Raw genomic sequence first — 24,282 nt, forward strand, 5'->3', positions numbered from 1 at the left:
CGATTATATGGGTTCCTGAACACAATGGAATCATGGTAATTGGATAGCAGACTAATTGGCCAAAAGGGGTGCGATGATGGCTGAAGATGCTATTGATCGATTTTATGATATTTCTCATGCTAAATTTATATGAGACTGCACAAAACAGGTGGACTAATTTAGACCGGCAATACTAAATTCTGAATTAATTCCACTTACCATCGCAATGAAATGATATGAAGAAAATTAATTTTTTCATCACTTTTTTTATTAAAAACTATTAAATCAATTGTAATATTGAACAAATTCGAATATTTCCTTGAGATTTTTCCATTTTTTTATTGAATTTGTAGTTTCGCGGGAACAAATTCAACAATACAATTGCGTAGTGCCAGCTCTGTACTTTAGCAACAAAACAAGGAATATAAATTACATGAAACACCCTGTTAAAAGGCCTATTAAAATTTAATTGTGTTTATTTCGTTTTCTTGGAAAAGTTTAATATATTTAATTTAAATTATTCAAATAATGTTTAAAGTATACAATATTGTTTGTTAAACAATGCAGTTTATATAAAAATAGAAATTCTTTGAAGAATTTAACATAAAAAAGTATACAAATTAAAAAAAACAAACCACAGTGAAAATTTAAAAGGTCTGATTGTAGGCAAAACAACAAAAAATAAATAAAAGTGCACTTGTGCAAAATATTTAACATATATTTAATGTTTTTAATTAATGTTAACTAATATAAATATGTAGTAATAAAAACAATAGAAATGTTATATGTAAATGCTTTAAAACAAAACAAAAATATGCATACAAAAGAAACTGCCACCATTTTGAATGTGTCATTCAAAGATAACGGTACCTACACTACTACAATAACAACTAAAAACCAAAACAAATAAAATAAATATTACTTGTAACACCCTGTCACGAACAGCTGACTAAAATTTAGTTAAAGATAAATTTTATACGCTAAAGTTCAACAATATAAACAGTTTGCATTGAAAAGTCCAATAGTTTACAGTAAAAGTGTATAAATTATTTATAAAACACACATAAAAAAATCTCGCAACATATCAATGTAATATAAATAGTGCATAATTACAAGAAAATCTCTTAAGATTTCAAGTTTGCAGGCAAACAAAAAAAAAAAAAAGCCAAAAGAAAAAGTTTGCAAAAGTGTAAAATATCTTTGGATCTATATATAAAAAAAAGAGCGTTCCTACATATTTATAAATAACGTTACAATGTTTAAACGTACTTTTAAGATTGTCTTCCGTCCGGTGAAAAGTAACTTCATTTTACTGCCCGAAAATTATTACAAAGTTGTGTCCACATATGTAAGTGTTTGATGAAATGGAATTTAACCTTTGAAAATTTTGTTTATTAAGTATATAAACAGATAAACAAGATTAGCTTATCTTTGCTATAGTTTTACAAAACTTTTCACTAAGTTTTTGTGTGTGTTTTTTTCTTCAATTGCTGTGTTTAGGATACGGGTTGTCTTAGCCTGCAATATAATGCTCATATCCATTATGTCTCTTGGGCTCCACATTCGGGCGCCGTTAAAGAGACTGAAATTGCAATCAATGCCAGGGTTGCTAAAGAGATTGGTAAGTATCAATATTGTAGAGAGATCATGATGATATTTTGGCACAATAAACAAAACATAAACATTTGCATGCAAACACACACACACACAGGCACTCATATTATTGCAGTGGCATGCATGTGCTTGCATAATTGGGGTGACCAGATGGAGTGGAAACAGAAAGTGGTTTGTAATTTGATATTGGCGGGTAATATAGGTTGCATTTAATGAAATTGATAAAGATTTTTGTGAATTATCAGACTTTTTATGAAACCTACTTTAAGCTGCCCACACACGGTTGATTTGTGAGTGCGATTTGTTCGTGTTCGACTTGTTAATGGGGCTGTGTGCGCACAAAATCACAAGTAATTCATTTCGTGTGTGGCCGGCCAGCTTTATTTAAAAAATATATTGTTGCGTTTTTACCTTTTAAAAACGGTGGTTTATTTACTTTAAATAGGCCGTATTCTTTTAAAGCTATCAGTAGTTTAAAAATTGTAACAACTATTTATTTAAATTTACACAACAATTTAAATAGTTACACTTTTAACAATTAGACTTTATAATGTACAAAACTACACTTTTAATACAGTCCATGTTAATTCTAATTAACTCACAAATCGCTGCTGCTATTTATATAAACAGCGCCATCTTCTAGAATTCTCATGAATAATCTAACGGAAATACTAGAATGTTCTATTTCCACAATAACCACCTGGAGCTTTTAAATACTTATAAACAATGTTAATAACAGCGTGTTATCATTCCCACGACAGCCGGTTATACGCACCGGAATGACCCGAGTTCACTCGGCCAAGGGCTGTCAACTCAGCAATCACTGCTGCTACAACAACAACAACAGCGTGTTATCAACATTACTTATAAATAATTTATTTCTAAAATTCGTTCTTTTGTGAAATTAAATTGAAATTTGTTGAATTAAACCTAGTTTATGAAATTGTTTAGAACTTATTACATCCCTTAGTAGATAAATCGTAAATATATCCTAAAAGATTTATTCGACTTCAAATGCGGAAAGGTTTTTACCTCCGACGTATGTCGAAAATCGGCTTCCATAATAATTTTTTCTATTAATATGGATTCTTTCAGAATTTAGAAATTTTTGTTTTATGTAATATTGGACAATATCGAATCTATAGCAATAATTTTGAATGAGTTAAAAGGTTATCATAGATTTTTAGTTGGTTATTTTGCTATTTTGAAAAATTATAATTTTTTTAACAAATTTAATCAAAAATGAACTTATTCTTAAATTTTGAAGAATCTACATGAACTGGTCACTCCTTTTACATGTTTGTTATTTAAACATAGTATTATTTCTATATATTTCTGGTATATGCTTGTTTATACATAGTAAATTTATACATTCATACGCAGTGTTTGTGACAGTGACGAAATCTGCTTAAAAGAATGAATAAATTAATTAATTACAGTAAGAGAGCATATAATGAGCACACATTGCTATGAGAAGGGGAACTATTTGTGAAGGCCTTTAGAAAATTGAATGGGTTAATAATATATAGAAGATGAACATTAGCAACATAATAATGTTAAACTTTTTGATGATAGATTTCGATAATTTTTAAAGAGAAGTTAAGCTTTTATTCTATATTTTAAGGCAAATATAAATTATATCAGGAAATGTCTCAAAATTAAATATTTGTTATTCAAACATAAATTTTCAAACTAAAATTTAAATTTTTCTTAAAATAAATAAATTTCAATAATTTTCCAGATGTTCGAAAATTCGATCATAAATTCGAAATTAGTTTTAAATATACATAAATAAATATTTGACATATTTCAGCCAAAATTATTATATTATGATATTATATGTATGTTCGAAAATTGTTTAATGTTTCTTGTAACAATTCAGATTTTCAAATATTTATTATTCGAATATAAATTTTTGAGTAAAAATTTTAATTTTTTTATTCAATAAAAATGTATTTTATGGAAAAAATTTAATTAGAATAATTTTATTAATTCGAAAAATTCGAACATAATTTCGAAAAAAAAATTTAATTTTTTTTATTCAATAAAAATGTATTTTATGCAAAAAAATTAATTAGAGCAATTTTAGCAATGTTCGAAAAATTCGAACATAATTTCGAAATAAGTTTTAAATATAAAAACTAAATATTTGATTGTACCATATTCGATGTTCAAAAGGTTCAGATTTTCAAAAATTTATTATTCGAAGAAAATTTTTTTAGTAAAATTTTTTTTTTTTTATTAAATTAAAATGTATTCTGAGCAAACAATTAAATTAGAACCATTTTAGACATGTTCGAAAATTCGAACTAAATTTCAAAAATCGATTTATTGCGAAAAAGTTATTTAAAATATTTTTCAATTATTTTTTTTAGAAAATTAAAATTTTAGAATTATTTTTTTTGTGACATTAGTTTTATATATTAAAAAAAAATAAATATTTGAATTAATTCAGCCAAAATTCTGATCTGTACCAAATTCGATGTTCGAAATTGAAAATTGTTTTATGTTTCTTGTAACAATTCAGACTTTCAAATGTTTATTATTCGAATTTAAATTTTTGAGTAAAAATTTTAATTTTTTTATTCAATAAAAATGTATTTTATGCAAAAAATTTAATTTGAACAATTTTAGACATGTTCGAAAAATTCGAACATAATTTCGAAATTAATTTTAGATATAAAAACTAAATATTTGTTATTCTAACATACACATTTGAGCCAAAATTCTGATCTTGTACCAAATTCGATGTTCGAAAAGTTCAGATTTTCAAATTTTTATTATTCGAACATAAATTTTTGAGTAAAATTTTTATTTTTTTTATTAATTAAAATGTATTTTGTACAAACAATTAAATTAGAACCATTTTAGACATGTTCGAAAATTCGAACTAAATTTCAAAAATCGATTTATTGCGACAAAGTTACTTAAAATATTTTTTTTGTGCAAACATTTTAGTTTAAAAAGATATTAGAAAATATGAACATAATTTTGAAATTGTTTTAGACTTTTATAACAATTCACAAATTTTTTCAATTACATTTTCATCCTTTAAAATATCCATACAACTGTTGTTTATAATAAAGCAAATTCGACATCTCTGATGCTCTTTATATACAAACAATTTTAATAAAATTATTTTATTAAATATGAATGATTTTATTAACGTCATAGATTTACTATAATATTTTAAATTGTTTCTCAATTTAGATGTGCAACACGTTTTATTGCTGGCCATACGTTTCATTTATCATTTTATTTAGTAAATAAAACAATAAACTGCACATATTATAAATAAATTGATTTAAACAAAATTACAATATGTATATCTTTTCCGTTAAAATATTTATTTATTTTTAGGTTTACATGAAAATGACATGGTCAAATGTTCGTTGCTGGCAGAGGCACCTCTATTAAGAAATGTATTTGTAACACCGGTATCAGCTAAAGACTGGGAAATTATAGTAAGTAAATAAATATCACACTTTTTTTTTGAATTCTTTAAAGATAATTTGAAATTTTAAATTGTTAATTAAAGGAACTAAGTAGTGAGAAGATTTCGGAAAGTGTTTTGGATCAAACACGTATTATCAACTCCAATCAAATGCTGATAATATGGATAAATAAATCAATGCAAGTGGCCTTGACAGTGGGTTAGTTTTTATCATTGTAAAGCTAAATAAATTGCTTATCATTTAAATATTTCCTTTTCTAAGATCGTGTCAAACCCAGTCTCAGCTATGGCCGCATAGATCACAATACCGAACTGGTTATAGCTCCTAATCTATACAAAAGTATTACCAATGGTAATGGCAATGGCAATGCTGAGGACATTAACGATAAACTATTTCGCAGCAATACAGTGGCTAAACTGGGCATTCTAGATGAAGATCCTCATGCTAAACGTTTAATGCGTTCCACCACAGCCAGCAATTTAAAGAATCTACAACGTTCTCAAACATTGGCCAAAACAAATCGCCGCGATAAAATGGACCGCTTGAAACGTGATTTAACTCGAGAATTATCGAAATTTATAGAGTTTCGTGTCATATCTGGAGAATGGCAAAATAACTATCAAATATCTGATGTATTTATCAACAAAGTCAATTGGCCCGGTCATATGGATGCTACCACAGTTTATAGCCTAAAAACCATGGATGAAAAAGAATATTATGTGCGCGTACGTTTGGTTAGTCATGCAGAAATTGCCCAAACCATACACCCCACCATAGAGATCAATGTTAACTTAATGAAGATATTAGATCTCAAGGAATTGGAGAAGGTGGTTCTAAAACCCAAACCCAATGTCGTTAATTTTGTGGAAAAGATAGAACTATTTGCCAATAAAAAGACCCACTACAAAGTGGTAGAAAATGCCTTCAAACGTTTTGTCATAGAAAAAACCAATCACTCAGCCATGCTGCTCAATCAAAACGAGGTAGTACGTTTAGAGGAAGATCTAGTGGTGAGTGTGGGCATTTTACCCGAACACTTTAAGTACTGTGCCATAGACTCACAATTCCTCAAAGAGAGTAAAATCTATGCGGCCGATTTGGTGCGCAAAGTCGATGACATTGTAGATGTAGCGGCAAATGTTGCCTCACCGTTGAGTGTTAAAGATTTAATAAAACTGCCACAATTTGACAAAAGCATTGAAAAGTTGTCAAGCGAATTGAAAAGCAATTTATGTTTAGATGCCAAAAACGGTGTGTTACGTCAGGGGAATATTTTAATAACGGGTAAGGCCTTAATATTTATTTAAATATTGTAACAAACTAAATGTGTGTTAATCGTGCTTTTATGTCTGCTTTTTAAACTTGTTTGTAATTACAGGTGCTTCGGGCACGGGCAAAAGTGTGGTAGTTGAGCGTTTATTGGATGAGTTGATAAGAAAACCGTACTACTGTTATTTTGATATATTCTATTGTACGCGCAGTAAAGGGCGTAAGGTAAGTTGTTTTGGGTTTTATTTCTTTAAGCTACAATTAAAAAAAAATAAGCAATTAGTAATAATAATAAGAATTATTAAAAACATTAGAAATATAAGTAAATTTCGAAAATTCGAATTAATTTTTTTTTAAATTTTCAATTATTTTTTATTCGAACATGACATTTTGAACCAATTTTGATTTTTTTCTATTTTAAAGTATATTCTATGCCAACTATTAAATTTAAATAATTTTCAAGATTTTCGAAAATTCGAACTTAATTTCGAAATTGGTTTAAACCTACAAAAATATGACATTTTGAACCAATTTTAATTTTTTTTCTATGTTAAAGTATATTCTATGCCAACTATTAAATTTAAATAATTTTCAAGATATTCGAAAATTCGAACTTAATTTCGAAATTGGTTTAAACCTACAAAAATATTGATTTTTTTCGAAATACATATTTTCATTGTAAAACTTTTTAATTTTGCGATTATCTCTTATTCGAAAGTAAGTTTTTGAGTCAAAAAGTGAATTTTTGGAGTAAAAATATGAACATTTATTTTTGATAATACAAATTTTATTATTTTCATAATATTTATGTGCAAAAAATTTCTGTTTTTCTTGCACTTTTTATGTAAAAAATAAGTTATAACAATTTTAAAAAAAGTTGGATAATTCGAACTTAATTTTGAAATTAGCTTAATTCCGAAAAAAAACTTGTATACATATTTGATAAAATTACAATTTTAATAATTTTAAATAAAAAATATATTTAATACGATATCAAACATGCAATTTTTATGCAAAAATTTAAATTTTCATTGAATTAAAATAAAATTTTAATAATTTTCGAAAATTCGAAGATTTTTGAAAATTCAAATTCAAATTTAATTTTGAAATGTTTTTTATGCACCAGACAACAATATAAATTATGTTTCTAAATATTTTCATCGTTTAAAATGTGTAATTTTTCAAATATTTTATATTCGAACATAAATTTTTTTCTCAAAATATTTTTTTTTTTAGTTTTCAAATAAATTCTATGTAAAGAAGTTTTAAAATTTTACAGATATTCGAAAATTAAAACTTAATTTCCAATAAATATTTTCGAACTATTTTAAAATTCGAAGAAAAGTTTTATAAATAGCATACAATTACAAGATCTATAAAAATTATAACCTTATTTCGAAATAATTTTTATTCCGAAAATAAATATTTAAAATATTTTCGATTTTTTTTTTAAATTTTCAATATGTTCTATTAATAAGTATTTTTATTATAATTTTAAGGAAACAAATTTTATATTTTTCCATTTTCCAAAATATTAAAAAAATCGTTTTAATTTCGAAAAAAGTTTTATAGATTTTTTATAATTACATTTCAAAAATGAAAAGTACTTTAAAAAAATAATTTCTTTAAAATTTTTTTCAAATCTCTTTTTTCCCCAGGCCGAGTCCATACAAAAAGATTTACGCAATGTTTTCACCACCTGCCTTCAAAACGCCCCCTCCATAGTGGTCTTAGAAAATCTCGATGTCTTGGCTCATGCCACTGCCGATCAAGCCACTCAGGATGGTGAATATTTCAATCGCATTGCCGACATAGTACATCAACTTATTGTCCAGTATACTAGCAATCATCCTATAGCCGTCATAGCCACCGTCAATGAGGTGCAATCTCTCAACAAACGTATATATTCTCCAAGGGGCCGTCATTTATTTCAAACCATCACTAAATTACCCAATTTAGAGCGTGTGGATAGAGAATTGGTTTTAAAAGATCTATGCAGTCATATTGAGGCAGAAAAATTGGATTTTGAAAGATATGGTCTGCTGACGGAGGGCTATAACAAGGGTGATTTGGTGCAATTTGTGGAGAGAGCCATATTTTATGCCTATCGTATAAGTAGGTTAAAGAATTTAAAAGTTTTAAATTGTATTTCATTGTTTGTGTTGTTTTTTCTTTTGAAAAAGGTAAAAATCAACCGGTTTTGACAAATGAACATTTAAAGAACTCTTTGGAGAACACCAATTCTTATTGTTTACAAGGCATTGAGAGTCATCAGTCTAATAATAACTCGTCGAATGGTGAGGATAATTTAATGGTGGAGGATATACCCGGCTTAGAGCCGGTAGTAATAGTGCTGGAAGAAGTTTTAATGTGGCCTTCTAGGGTAAGTGTACAGAAAAACATTTCAGAAGAAAACTAGCTCAATTTGTTAACAATCTAAGCAAAAAGATTTGGAGGAAATTTTCTTTGGAAATTTTGCTCAGTTTGTGAGAAATTTAACTCAAATTTTGAGCAAATTTAACTCAAATTTTGGACAAATTTTGAGCAAATTTTGCACAAATTTTACTCAAATTTTATTAAAATTTTGGACAAATTTTACTCAAATTTTGACCCAATTTTCTATAGAAATTGTACACAAATTTTGAGCTAATTTTCTAGAGAAAATTTTGAAATTTAACTCAAATTTTGGACAAATTTTGAGCAAATTTTGCACAAATTTTACTCAAATTTTATTAAAATTTTGGACAAATTTTACTCAAATTTTGAGCCAATTTTCTATAGAAATTGTACACAAATTTTGAGCTAATTTTCTAGAGAAAATTTTACTCAACTTTTGAGCAAATTTTACTCAAATTTTGAACGAATTTTCTAGAGAAATTTTAAACTAGCTCAATATGTTTACAATCTAAGCAAAATTTCTAAAGAAATTTTCTATGGAAATTTAGCTCAGATTGTGAGAAATTTTACTTAAATTTTGAGCAAATTTTACTCAAATTTTTTACAAATTTTGAGCAAATTTTACTCAAATTTTATTCAAATTTTGGACAAATTTTACTCAAATTTTATTCAAATTTTACTCAAATTTTGGTCAAATTTTACTCAAATTTTGGACAAATTTTACTCAAATTTTGGAAAAATTTTCTATAGAAATTCTATTCAAATTTTGAGAAATTTTACTCAAATTTTTTAGAGAAGTTTTACTCAAATTTTGAGCAAATTTTCCACAGAAATTTTATTAAAATTTTGAGCAAATTTTCTATAGAAATTTTACTCACATTTTTTTCTAGAGAAATTGTACTTAAATTTTGAGCAAATTTTCTAGAGAAATTTTACTAAAATTTTGAGCAAATTTCTTAGAGAATTTTTACTCAAATTTTGAGCAAATTTTTTAGAGAAATTTTACTCAAATTTTAAACAAATGTTGAGCAAATTTTCTAAAGAAATTCCCTTATCTTTTGTATTTTCAGTACCCCATTATTTTCAATGCCTCTCCCTTGCGCAATCAAGCGGGCGTTTTACTGTATGGCCCTCCAGGTACTGGAAAAACATTTTTGGTTTCTAAACTTGCTAATTCTTGGAATCTAAGAACAATTTCTGTTAAGGGACCTGAACTCTTGGCTAAATACATAGGCCAGAGTGAAGAAAATGTGCGCAATTTATTTAATCGGTAAGTTTGCTTTATAAACATTATGAAAGAAAGGAATTCTTTTTAATGTAAATGATTTTATGTACAAAAAGGGCTCGCAGTGCCAAACCCTGTGTTTTATTCTTTGATGAGTTTGACAGTTTGGCGCCAAAACGTGGCCATGACTCTACTGGTGTTACCGATCGTGTAGTCAATCAGTTACTAACCGAGCTAGATGGTGTAGAGGGACTGCAGGGTGTTACGGTAATAGCTGCCACCTCTAGGCCGGAGTTATTAGATCCCGCCTTGCTGCGATCGGGTCGCATAGATCGTTTGGTAGAGTGTGCTTTGCCAGATTCTGCAGCACGTTTGGCAATATTTGAAACTTTGTCAGCAACCTTGATTTTAGATGAAACGGTAGACTTTGAATATTTTGCCGAAAAGACCCAAAACTATACAGGAGCAGATATACAAAGTATTTTGACATCGGCCAATATGTTGGCGGTAAAGGAAGCTATAGCGGAATATGGTCATGAGGTAAGTACAATTACTATTTCAATTTACATACATATGTACATACAAACATCTACGATATCAATCACAATTTCATAGTTTTACAAGAAAATTATTTTATTATGTGGAAGTTATAAAAGGCATACTAAAATCTTTAACAAAATTGTCAGTGTCCAACAAAGTAAATTCAGTTTTTTGTTTATTGTAAAGCAAAGAAGACAACACCAAAACAACAAACAAAAAAAAGATGAAACTATGTAAACTATCATAAAATTATTCGAATTTGTACGTGCCAAGAATAATTTCAAAATAATTTAGACACAATTTTTACAGGAGCAAAATCAAAACAATTTGTTTTTGTTGTGTAAAAGATGATAACAATTTATTTGGGATACAACAACAAAAAAATAAAAAAGATTACAATACACGATTCCTTTTAACCAAATCCCTTTAACACTACTAAACTGTTTGTTCATATTTTTCTTTTGCATTTACAAAGAAAAATTAACAATGCGGGTAAAAAAAAATAAAGGAAAAGATAAACCCGTACGAGTGTTGTAAGATAACAAAAAATTGAGTCTAATTCAGATTAGAACTGGAAAAACTCAAATTTGAACTTGGCTGGTTTGGTGTGATTGGTGTGGTGTTTTGTGTTTGGCTTAGGTGGGTTGGTTTGTTGCTTGGTTGTACTTATAGGCAAAGGAAGAAATAAGTCACGTAACGGATATTTCTGATTGATATTCAATAAACGCTCATACACCATAACACCAACAAAACTAAAATAACTAAAAGCAGAAAACTACAAAAACAAAACACACAAAACCAAAAACAGAAAAATATATTGTACAATACAAAAGAACTTAAAGTAAAACCATAAAAGATCGCAGAAAAGAACACTAGTTCTGGCTTGATACCTGGTGCAATAGAATTTTATTGAGTGTAGCTACTAAGGTGAGAGTGTCTCTAAGCCTAAGTGTTTGTTTTCTGCAAACATTAAATACAGCTACAACAATAAATAGTAACCAACAAAATGTGCATAAATTATGAAAACAAATCTGTGAAAAGTAAATAATAACAACAAGCAGATACAAGTATATTGTGTATTAGTTACTATTGTATTTAATGTTTACCAAAGTATTGTCTTTGTCTTTGTTTTTTTTTCCATTTTTTTATGAATTAATAAAAAATTCATAAAATGTACTAAAGCAATACATAGATAGATAACAAAAAAAAATTATATTCTTCTCAGATTTCATTATATTCTAAATGTATTTGTTTTCTTTCCTTCACTTAACCCAACAATAGTTGAAGTAGACGAGCAAAAATACAGTTTGTGAGGGAATTAATAGAAAATACTGAATTCCTTTTAGCTATAATTTTACTTGTTTTTTAGGTGTAATGAATTTTAAAACCTTTTTGAAACAAAATCAGTTTAGTAAAATAAATAGAAATAAACAATATCTTTTCCTTACGATCTTTTAGTTTTGTTTTAAAATCAAAACCCAAAAATTTCCATAATTTCGTTTACGTTGAGCCAGTTTTCAGATCAAATTCAAAACTGTGGTGTTTACTATTTTTTTATTTTTGAAAAAAAAAAATAATTTTCATAAAAATATTTAAATTTTTTTTTTAAAAAAAATTTATTTTTTTTTAAAAAAAATTTATTTTTTTTTAAAAAAAAAATTTTCTTTGAAATTTAAATGATTTCAAATATGAAATTTCGATTTTAAATTATGACATTTTTTTTTAAATTGTCCGAGAAAAAATTTAAAATTTTCAAAAAAATTTATTAAAACTCGATTTTGAATTACAAAAATTTCGAATTTCTTTACGAACATATAATTTTAATATGTGGTAAATTTTCAGTTATATTTTTATTGTTTATTATCAAAAAGTAGCAGAAAAAATTTAAAATTTCAAATATGAAATTTTCATTTATTAAAATTTAGAGATTTATTCGATTTTAGAATTTTTGAAAAAAATTAGTTTGAAATTTAAATAATTTCAAAAATGAAATTTCGTTTTAAATTATGATTTATTTTTTTTAATTGTCTGAGAAAAAATTTTAAATTTTCAAAAATTTCAAGTTTTTAAAAAAAAATTTGGAAAAACAAATATGTATTTTGTTTCTTATTTACTGAAAATATTAAAATTTTTCAAATTGTCGCAAAATTATATTAAATTTTGAAAAAAAATCTCGATTTTGAATTACGAAAATTTCGAATTTATTTTCGAACTTATAATTTTAATATGTGGTAAATTTTCAATTATATTTTTATTGTTTATTATCAAAAAGTAGCAGAAAATTTAAATTTAAAATTTCAAATATGAAATTTTGATTTTCAATTATTAAAATTTAGACCATTTATTCAATTTTAGAATTTTTTAAAAAATTTTGTTTGAAATTTAAAGGATTTCAAATATGAAATTTCGTTTTAAATTATGATATTTTTTTTAAATTGTCAGAACAAATGTAAATTTTCAAAAATTTCAAGTTTTTAAAAAAAATTTGGAAAAACAAATATTTTGTTTCTTATTTATTGAAAATATTAAAATTTTTCAAATTGTCTAAAAATTATAATAAATTTTGAAAAAATCTCGATTTTGAATTACGAAAATTTCGAACTTATAAAATTAATATCTGGTAAATTTTATTGTATTCAGTCTCATGTTATATATTTAAAGATTTATTCGATTTTAGAATTTTAATAAAAATTTAAATTTTCTAAAAAAAAATATTTTTTAAAAAAAATATTTAATTTTTTTTAAAAAAAAATTTAATTTTTGAAAGAATTTTATTTGAAATTTAAATGATTTCAAAATATGAAATTATGATATATTTTTTCAAATTGTCTGAGAAAAAATTTAAAATTTTCAAAAATATTAAGTTTTAAAAAAAATATTTTATTTATTGAATATATTAAAATGTTTCCGATTTTCGCAAAATTAAATTAAATTTTGAAAAAATCTCGATTTTGAATTACGAAAATTTCGAATTGCTTTTCGAACTTATAATATTAATGGTAAATTTTATTATATTCAGTTTCATGTTCAGTTATATTAGTTATATATAGAATTTTAACCAAATTCTAACCAAACATTGTAATGAAGATTAAACGGCGACAAAGATCAGTTTAAGAACAGGAAGGGGATCATTATTGGATTACCAGGGAAAGTTAAAAGCTTCCGAACGATCCGAGTACCACCCGGCCATATATTGTCAACTCTGTGGTAGAGGAAATGGCGACAATTATTGGAAAGATACTTAGTTGTTCAATGATCTCCTTCAAAGTGTCCTATTTGTTTAAACTAATGTGTTTATTCCCACTATAATGATATTTTCGTTCCGGAACGATCCGTGTACTATTCTGCCAAAGATTTTCAACGCAGTGTCAAATTTTTTTTCTTCTTGGACCAGCAGTCAGGGGATGACCCCTGCTCATGCAAAGCATTGTGTTGAAACTAGGAAAATAGGTTATGGGAGGGAGGAAAGAGGGAGTAGTGTTTGTTGACATTCGATTTGAACTTTCCGACATTGAAAATAATAGTAAAGACTTCAGCGGGAAGTTTGTTCCACACGAATTTTCCCTGTAATGTGTTGTGCGGACCACTGTCCAATCGACCACAAAGGGATGTGTTCTTGATGAAAAACGTGTATTACGTACAAATCTGCGGGTATCAGGAACAAGTTCCCTAATTTCATCACAACACATTCCATTATAGTAACGATAGAACAGTGAAACACAGCCCACATTGCGTCCGTGCTCCAGTGAATCAATAGCGTTGGATACCCTGCTGTCACCAATAATCACCTTCGCCCTCTCCTGTACGCGGTCGAGAAGCTCCAAAATAGACTTTGAAGCACCGGCCCATACATGGCAGTTGTATTCCATTTTCGGTCGGATATAGGTGGTGTAATTAGTGAGGAGAAAACCGTTTCAGAAATCCGAGACACTTGAATGCTTCTTTCGACACTTGAAAAATGTGTTTAGACTCACATTGTATTTTCATGCCGAGAACATCAAGAGCGTCTGATTCCACAATATTTACATCATCCATAAATACAGATGAAGCAACATAGTCTGTCGTTCGTTTATGTGTCAACATGCAACACTGAGTCTTGCGAGCGTTGAAAGCGACCCTATTCGCACGACTCCATTCAGAGATTGTCATACGGTTCCGATTGAGGGAATCATTCATGTTTTGCCTCATTGTCCCAATCTCCGATAGGCTTGGTCTATAACTGAATGAATAAGAATGGCAAATGTTGCTGTCATCTGCAAAAGAATAGATAGGTTTGGAAGTTTGATGTAGAAGAAATAGAGTAGGAGAAAGAACGGAACCTTGCGGTAACCCTGAATTGATCTTGAACTCGTTTGATGAGATTCCATCTACAACAACTCGTATAGTGCGATCTCTGAGAAGGCTCGATTTAAATCGAGAGAAATTATTACCGAGACCAAAAGCAATACGATTTTTCAACAAGATCTTGATATCTTCGTTCCGTCAGTGTAAGAATTTGAGGCATTACTCCATGGAGATTGTTGTAGAATTCAACAAGAGCTTGCAAAATCATTGGGAGCTACTCATCTAAAAGCAGGGAAATTGGGTTTCATAATTATTGAAGCCGGGAGACTTTGAAATACGATATTACATGACGTAATTTTCACTATAATGATATCTTCGTTCCGGAACGATCCATGTACTATTCTGACAAAGATTTTCAACTTAGTGTCTGTCATATTAAATGAAATGTTTGACCTATGACAATTTTAAGTCAATTGCTACACGAGATCTTTAGTTCCTTGAGATAAATATCCATGTGATCTTTGCGCATTCCTACAGTTAAGGACATTTTTTACATTTTATATTTAATTTACTCAGACTGTAACAATTGCCTAGACCTTCACTGTATTTCTATTCATAATTCTCAAGAGATGCGGGAACATTTCTATGGGAAGCGCACATGCAAAACTCCAAAAATGATATTCATATCTTTATTTTGAAGAAAAAAACCCAGGTAGTTGAAGATAAGTCTTAAGCATAGATAAAACGTTGAAGAACAAGGAGTAACAAGGATTAATATATTCCTGGCACAACACACCAACACACATTTAATATTTATTTATCTACTTACTGGATATTCTTATTGGCTGAGAGTGCTTGTTAAGGCTTTGATAGAGAATTGATATTTACTTAAAGTAAGTAGGAGAGTATGTAAGAGTGTGTGTGTTTATTTTGTTGGTGACGATCCGTTCGTGACGTTGCGTACAAAATGACAAGTGCTTTTTTTCTTGAGGTAATTTTTTTTTGTATGGATATGAGAGTGAGAGTGTGTGTGTTTGTGAGAGTGCGGGTGTCAGTATGGTTTTGACATTTGTTGTGCCTTTGTTCATTTCGTTTTTTGTTACTGTATTCAAACCGGGGAGCCTAAAAGTTTTGAACATGTTTAAGACTTTAGTTGTGTTTGAGCTCTTGGTTAAGACGGTATTGATCGTAAAAAGTTATTAGTTTTTTAATTATTGTGGTTTTTAAGTGCCTAAGTGTTTGTGTAAATGGGAAGTAAAACGGAAGTAAATGCAAAAAAAAAATAAGTTTTGAAACGCAAGAGTAAAACAGCAAGTCTTTATTTGGCGATTTGAGAGTGTTGGTGGCTTAAAACTCCAAACCAAACTTACATACAACATTGAAACGCTCGATAAAATATTAAGTGTGGCATTAACGGGCCATAAAAGTAAAGAACGTGATATTTGACCAAAATCTTTTTAAATAATAAAAAAAAATTAAATCAAAAATATACAAAAAAACAAAATATATTTGTTAAAAGAAATAATTAACGAAATCAAAAAGGATTTTACAAAAACCAAAAACAAAAAAAGAAAAGAAATTAAAATAAAATAAAAATTTTTATTTAAAAAAAAAATTATGAATTTAAAAAACGTGGAATATTTACAATGAAATTTAAATGAGGTCTGTAACGCTTTGGAGAATTGAGCTTAATTGAATATTGAGCTTATTTTCAAGCTGTACTCAATATATAAATTTTGTCTATTGAACACAACACTGATACTGATCGCAACGAAACGAAACACTGTTTACCGCATTTGGTAGCGGCCGTTTAGAAAAAATAAAAATACAAATACAAATACAACAAAGCTCATTATGAAGGCAATGCACATACAATTTTCTACATAAATAATCGATTGAGCAGCTAACAAACCAACAAAACTGAATTCAAATCTAATAGAGGAGAATTAACAATTTTGAAAACCATAGTTGTATGAAAAATGTCGTCATTTTAACCATGAATTAAATTTAACGTCTATTTTGTTGTTGTTGACGAGAAAACTTAAGAGAATTGAGAGAAGAAAAAAAACAAAAATTTTCTATTTAAATTAAAAAAGAAAAGAAAACACTAAAAACCAAGAATCAAAGCATTAACGAAAGCTAATAGAATGGATATAAAAAGGACTAGACGAAAACTGAATGTTATGCAAATTCTGCTTATACTTTCTTTAATGCAAAATACCCAAAGTAAAAGTCTCTCCTTAATAGAGGAACCCCAACAAATTATTTTAAAAGCAGATACATTGCAATCCTACCATGTCAGCGAGTTACAAAATGTGGATATAATATGCCCCTTTAACCAGCCCATTTGGTATCACAATGAGCAATATTTGAATACCAATCGCACGTTTAAAATCAAAGCTATTTCTCTTGAGAAATCGGGTACCTACAGCTGTCTCTCACAACTAGCCAGTAAATCTGGAGACCTTATTAAATGGGCCAATGTCAGCCTTAATGTATGCAGCAATTTTACAAAAGATGAACCCTGTCAAATAACCGAAATCAAACCGCTGAAACTTAAAGAAGATTTTAACAAAAAACCTACACAATTGCCGCAAAGAAAAGAAGCTGAAGTTGTGTTTTCCAGTGCCGAAGTGGATAATTTGGAGGAACATCTTAACACTCCTCCAAAATTTAAATCCCAACAGCTTTACAACACCACCCAAAAGTATTCGGGCGGCACTGCTATTTTCAATTGCAATGCCTACTCCCACATTGCAGCCAATATCTCCTGGACTTTTAATAATCGCTCTTTGGATCTATACTCCTCGAAATATAAAATAAAAAAATGGGCCATTTCAGTGCAAGATCTGCAGAGTCAGGATTCAGGAGAATATGCCTGCACAATATGCAATCTATATGGCTGTATTTATCGCGCCTCTATATTAAATGTCTTGGAACGTGAAAGTTCTCCACCCATTATCAGGGAAGGATCAGTAATTAATCAAACCATAATGGCTGATGAGAATGTCAAGTTTGAGTGTGATGTTATATCGGCCTTGGAGCCTCATATTGTTTGGTATCATCATACAGATCTATTAAATTTAACCGAGGATCATGCCTTTGACTCCAGTTATAATCCCCATGCTCTTAAACTTTTAACCCGACCAGATGAGCCTTATATTTTAAGGCTGGGTAGTGTGCAAGAGGAAGATCAAGGCTGGTATTCCTGTATAGCGGCCAATAGTTTAGGTGAAGCAGTGGCCAGCTATTATCTCAGCATTATGACAGCGGACACCTTTCTCAATGACACTCTAGAACCAGAAGAGGAGTTAAAGAATGTGGCAGTTACCGTAACCTCAGTTGAGTTTAATACCTTTAATCTAGAACAAAACGATAATGATGAGTCTTCGGATCATGATACGGATAGCAAAAACAGTGACATAGAAGAGGAAAAGGCGCCTCAGTTTAAAAATCTCAATAAGCTAGAGAGAAACATGCACAAGCCGGCTGGCAGTTCCATACAACTGGTGTGTGCCGCCAATGGCCATCCCACACCCAATATCACCTGGACGCGCAATAACACCGAAATAGAGCGACACATAGGCAAGGTAACCTACAAGAAATGGTCCATACAAATGGACGATGCCATAACCAAAGATTCTGGGATATACAAGTGCACCGTATGCAATGCTCTGGGCTGCATAGAACACTCTACCAAAGTCATAGTTTCGGATCGTTTGCGTTCTCGCCCCATAATAAGTGATAAATTTCCTCAAAATCAAACTGTATTGACCAATAGCTCCACGTACTTGGAGTGTAGGGTGGTATCCGATCTGGAACCCTACATTGTGTGGCTTAAATACAGCAAAAGAAATGAATCCATAGACAAGCTGGAGAAAGTAGTACCCAACTTTTCCAATGACCAGAGTATGCTTAGCAAAGATGTGGTGATTTTGGAGCGAGATCAAGACAAGCCCAACATTTTAAATTTCACCAAAGTATCCCATGATGATGAGGGTTGGTATACTTGTGTGGCCGCCAGCTCCTTGGGGCAAACGGTGGCTAGTGCCTATCTTAAAGTGGTGGATAAATTGCCTCAAAGGGATGGTCTGCAGCGTGGTCATCCGATAACCATAACCGCCGTAGCCATAGTTGTGGTATTGCTATTCCTTTTGGGCACCATATTCGTTATCTATGTCATGCGCAATTTGAAACATGAAAAACTGCTGAAGCAGCGCATAGAAACCGTGCATCAATGGACCAAAAAAGTTATTATTTACAAACCTCCCCCCTCCGAGTCAGGTTCTTGTGATCTACAAATGCCCGTTATTAAAATAGAAAAACAACGCACCACCTTTACCACCAATTCCAACTCTGATGCTAATCAAGGCTTTAATGAATACGAATTTCCTTTGGATTCCAATTGGGAAATAGCACGCAGTCAATTATCTTTGGGTTCCACCTTGGGTGAGGGCGCCTTTGGTCGTGTGGTCATGGCCCAGGGCAGTAATTTACCACGTGTTTCCGCCAACGGCTCGGCTGGCACCATAGTGGCCGTCAAAATGGTCAAGGAAGAACATACGGATGCCGACATGGCCAGTTTGGTGCGCGAAATGGAGGTAATGAAAATGATTGGCAAACACATCAATATTATTAATCTGCTGGGCTGCTGCAGTCAAAATGGTCCCTTGTGGGTTATAGTGGAATTTGCACCGCATGGAAATTTAAAAGATTTCCTGAAAAAGAATCGTCCTTTATCGAATTGGGGCAGCTGCAGTCTGAAGAGAAATAGTGAATATTTGGATGACAAGACGCATTTGACGGAGAAACATTTAATATCGTTTGCCTTTCAAATCGCCCGGGGTATGGAATATTTGGCCTCAAGACGGGTAAGTAAGGGAGAGTGATTTGTGTTTATTTGAAAGAGAGACGGGCTTGAATTTTGGGATATTTATAAGCAGGAAGTTCAGTTCTAGTTCAGTTCTAGTTCAGTTGTAGTTCAGTTCTAGTTCAGTTCTAGTTCAGTTCTAGTTCAGTTCTAGTTCAGTTCTAGTTCAGTTCTAGTTCAGTTCTAGTTCAGTTCTAGTTCAGTTCTAGTTCAGTTCTAGTTCAGTTCTAGTTCAGTTCTAGTTCAGTTCTAGTTCAGTTCTAGTTCAGTTCTAGTTCAGTTCTAGTTCAGTTCTAGTTCAGTTCTAGTTCAGTTCTAGTTCAGTTCTAGTTCAGTTCTAGTTCAGTTCTAGTTCAGTTCTAGTTCAGTTCTAGTTCAGTTCTAGTTCAGTTCTACTTCAGTTCTACTTCAGTTCTAGTTCTAGTTCAGGTTCTAGTTCAGGTTCTAGTTCAGGTTCTAGTTCAGGTTCTAGTTCAGGTTCTAGTTCAGGTTCTAGTTCAGGTTCTAGTTCAGGTTCTAGTTCAGGTTCTAGTTCAGGTTCTAGTTCAGGTTCTAGTTCAGGTTCTAGTTCAGGTTCTAGTTCAGGTTCTAGTTCAAGTTCTAGTTCAGGTTCTAGTTTAGGTTCTAGTTCAGGTTCTAGTTCAGGTTCTAGTTCAAGTTCTAGTTCAGGTTCTAGTTCAGGTTCTAGTTCAGGTTCTAGTTCAGGTTCTCGTTCAATTCTAGTTCTAGAATTTCTTCTAATTTTATTAGAACGCTTTCTTTATATCCCAAAATCAAGTCTGTCTCCAAATATTTCTTTATTTTAACTTTCAATAACCAAATTCTTCCATATTACAGTGCATTCACCGTGATTTAGCTGCTCGTAATGTGCTCGTTAGTGATGACTACATTATGAAGATAGCAGATTTTGGCCTGGCCCGTGATATACAAGACACCGACTACTATCGCAAGAATACCAACGGTCGTTTGCCCATCAAATGGATGGCACCCGAATCGTTGCAGGAAAAATTCTACGATTCCCAATCAGATGTTTGGTCCTACGGTGTCTTGTTATGGGAAATAATGACCTATGGCGAACAACCCTACCCCAATATAATGTCGGCCGAGGAGCTCTACAGTTATTTGATAACGGGACAACGCATGGAAAAGCCAGCACGCTGCTCTTTAAATATCTATATGTTAATGCGTCAGTGTTGGCATTTTGATTCCACAGCCCGTCCAACATTCACCGAAATTGTGGAAAATCTGGATAAAATTTTACAGCTGACCAGTACCACCAGCAATGAAGAGTATTTAGATTTGTCCATGCCCATGTTAGAGACACCGCCCTCCTCCAGTGATGAAGATTCTGATGCGGAAACATTTCGGGAGAATTCCCTTAGATATCAGTATACCTATAAATTTAATTAGTTTTTAAGGAAAACCCAAACAAGAGATTAAATTAAATTAAAATAAACTTAATTTATAATTAAGTGTTATGATTTAAGTAAGAACAACAACATTCCAAAACAAAAGCATATTATTTTAATTATAATTATTATTAAAGAAAACAAATAAACAAATCAACAACCAAGAGACTAGCACAATTAGGTTATCGATTTTAAAAGTATTTGTGTGTAAATTTAATCATAATTAAGAACAAAATATTTAACAAAAAACGACTCATAATTTTTTTTATTTTATTTTTAAAAGGGATAATACTCTGTGTGTATTATTGTATTATATTTTCATTATAATTATCTACATTATTTACATTTATATTGTAAAATAAAATAAAATACTCTTTACTTTATTAAACATTTATTTATAAAACTAAATATACTTCAAAACAACTAAAACGATTCCAAAACAATTTCTATACTCGTACCTTATTTCTGTCCACAAAAACTCTTCATTAAAAGCTCTAATATCCTCATCTTCCCCCCATTAAGTCATCCACCATTTGCGTTGCTTCTATTCAATATTGTTGTGTTTATTATTTTAGAAACTGCCCGAAAAACTTTCTATCAAGCAGAAACATTTAATTGAGGCCTTTAACACCACCCGACCTTCTCTCAGTCCCTCGGATGTGGCCAAATATCAAAAGACGTAAGTACATTTTCTTCCCTAAATGTATTCCCTGTCAATATATAATCTTTTTTTTTTTTAAACTGACTGTTCTTTTAGTTATGCCCGTTTCACCAATAAGGAAAAGGCTTCCCGGGAGTTTGTCTCTAAACGCGCCACTTTGGCGTAGTGGTTTACAGTTGAAAAAGAAAAGAAATTAATTTCATTTCAATTTGTTTCTTTTTTGGTATTTTATTATGATGGTTTATCTTCAATATTTTTTTTGTGTTCTTTAAAAATTTAATAAAAAATGGGTTGTTTTGTTTCCTTTTTTTGCATTGTTTTGATAAATTTATTGGTGTGTTTTTTTAAATATTTTCTTTTCTAGATTTGGTTTCTTATATTATATAAACCCTTTTCAAATCAAACATATTTGAAAGTAATTCGAAAAATATTGGCCCTTAAAATATGGTTATGTTAATTGTTTGTTGTCGTTTTTCATAACATTGAATTGAATTTCATTTGTTAGTGGTATAAATTGATTTTTTGATGTTTTAGAGATTCTCGATTAGGATTTTTTAATAAAGGTTAGGTTAACAGGCAGCCGTCTAATCGAAGCAAGTAAGAACACCTCATTTGGGTCCATCCAATAGGTCCCTTTGTGTTAACTGAAAATAGAGAAATAGAGAGGAACAGATAGAGATGAAAAGAGAAGAGGAAAGTCAGATAGAATAGATGTGTTGGGTATTTAGTAGAAATATAGAGAAAGAGGTGCAGATGAGGAGTAAGATGGAGATTAGTAGACTCTAGTCATTTGACGGATACTAGGTCACCCTGAGAGGATTCCCGTGTTTGGAGTGAGTAGTCAATTGCTATTCCTTATAAAGTCATTGATGCATTCCAATTTAATGCCGAGAGTTCATAAAGACTATTGAAGGATTGATGTCCTAGAAACCTAATGCCGGTCAGTTACAAAGAAGATATAAAAATTGTATCATCCTCCACCTCATTCTGATTGCTTCTACAGAAGTCATTATAGGGCAGGCCAAGCCTCCTCACCATCGCCAATCGTTCTGGTAATCATGAACTAGAACTGAACTAGAACTACATAGAACTGAACTGAACTAGAACTGAACTAGAACTGAACTAGAACTGAACTAGAACTGAACTAGAACTGAACTAGAACTGAACTAGAACTGAACTAGAACTGAACTAGAACTGAACTAGAACTGAACTAGAACTGAACTAGAACTGAACTAGAACTGAACTAGAACTGAACTAGAACTGAACTAGAACTGAACTAGAACTGAACTAGAACTGAACTAGAACTGAACTAGAACTGAACTAGAACTGAACTAGAACTGAACTAGAACTGAACTAGAACTGAACTAGAACTGAACTAGAACTGAACTAGAACTGAACTAGAACTGAACTAGAACTGAACTAGAACTGAACTAGAACTAGAACTGAACTAGAACTGAACTAGAACTGAACTAGAACTGAACTAGAACTGAACTAGAACTGAACTAGAACTGAACTAGAACTGAACTAGAACTGAACTAGAACTGAACTAGAACTGAACTAGAACTGAACTAGAAACTTGGGCACATGAATCCAATTCCATCAAGATATTATTAGACAATTATGATGGTGCAAGTAATTTTCTGAAAGGGGCCTTGTATGGGGACTAGGGACAAATGTTGTTGCGTTCGGTACAGGTCTGGCCAGATTTCAGCAGCTCATAATAGATAGGATCCTTTTGCTTACACCAAATACAGATGATTACCTTAGCGCCATGGATATTTGGCTTTGTTGTCGATTCGGCTTGTTGGCCGGGCTTCACATACGATCTCTTACGCTTCGGGTTATCGTAATAGATCCATTTTTCATCCCAACTAATGATTCGGATGCTTTTCAAGCATCAATTCAATTTAACTGCTTTTGGATGAATCCTGCTGCTTCCAAACCTTTTAAAATGGCTGCTTGAGTAGCACCCAAAGATTTTGCCAGCTCTTGTTGAGTTTTACAACAATCTTCATGTAGTAATGCTTCCAATTCTTGGTCTTCAAACTTGTTTTGCTGACCTGGGCAATTTTTCTCTTCCGTTCTGAAGCGCAACAAAAAGTTTAGGAAGATTTTTTTAACTTTTATGGTTAGGCTGTCTTTTATGATTAGGCTGTAAGTTTTTGAATTCCATATAAGAGTCCCAAGAGTTTGGAGCGTCTGCCATAAACAGCTAAGCTGAAAACTAAACATTAAAGTTATTTAAATAACAATTTACCAGGCGTTCTTGTAGCCTCCAAAAGTCTTGAGACTTTTTGCTGTAGTAAATCCTTCTTTTGCCAAACTTAGCAACCGAGTAATAGAAACGTTTTCAAAAGAGTTCGTAGACATTTAATAAATATTTTTCCACACGAAATCAGTTGACACTTAAGTACTCAAGATGAACTTTAGCAAATTCACTGCATTCACGATACTCTGCTGGTGTTTTCAATAATATTGTTCAATTATTTTTAAACACAGATTCATCTAGGTTTTAAAACATGAAATTGCAATAATTAATAATAATTTTAGTATATATTTAAGAATAATAGACATGTTTT

At 30.5% G+C, this 24,282-nt stretch overlaps 2 protein-coding genes and 1 long non-coding RNA gene across 3 annotated transcripts; 2 read left to right on the plus strand and 1 right to left on the minus strand.

The window, feature by feature from the left end:
* Nucleotides 1-979: 979 nt before the first annotated feature.
* On the plus strand, nucleotides 980-22,030 carry Pex1 (peroxin 1). The gene is made up of 12 exons (XM_065506431.1): nucleotides 980-1,327; nucleotides 1,480-1,600; nucleotides 4,954-5,057; nucleotides 5,132-5,246; nucleotides 5,310-6,332; nucleotides 6,427-6,542; nucleotides 7,976-8,432; nucleotides 8,501-8,700; nucleotides 9,785-9,984; nucleotides 10,056-10,479; nucleotides 21,618-21,721; nucleotides 21,800-22,030. The coding sequence occupies exons 1-12, from the start codon at nucleotides 1,235-1,237 to the stop codon at nucleotides 21,867-21,869; spliced, it is 3,027 nt and encodes a 1,008-aa protein (XP_065362503.1). The 5' UTR covers nucleotides 980-1,234; the 3' UTR covers nucleotides 21,870-22,030.
* Nucleotides 16,911-21,056, plus strand: btl (breathless). Its single transcript, XM_065503836.1, has 2 exons — nucleotides 16,911-19,634; nucleotides 20,471-21,056. Exons 1-2 carry the CDS (start codon nucleotides 16,911-16,913, stop codon nucleotides 21,041-21,043), a joined length of 3,297 nt encoding a protein of 1,098 aa, XP_065359908.1. The 3' UTR covers nucleotides 21,044-21,056.
* LOC135955980 (uncharacterized) lies at nucleotides 21,995-24,233 on the minus strand. The gene is made up of 2 exons (XR_010576322.1): nucleotides 23,961-24,233; nucleotides 21,995-22,347 (listed from the first exon to the last, which is right to left on the minus strand). It is a non-coding gene; the product is annotated as an uncharacterized LOC135955980 (long non-coding RNA).
* Between the last annotated feature and the right edge of the window lie 49 nt (nucleotides 24,234-24,282).

This window comes from Calliphora vicina, chromosome 3, assembly GCF_958450345.1.
Source record: "Calliphora vicina chromosome 3, idCalVici1.1, whole genome shotgun sequence".
NCBI classification, from domain to species: Eukaryota; Metazoa; Arthropoda; class Insecta; order Diptera; family Calliphoridae; genus Calliphora; species Calliphora vicina.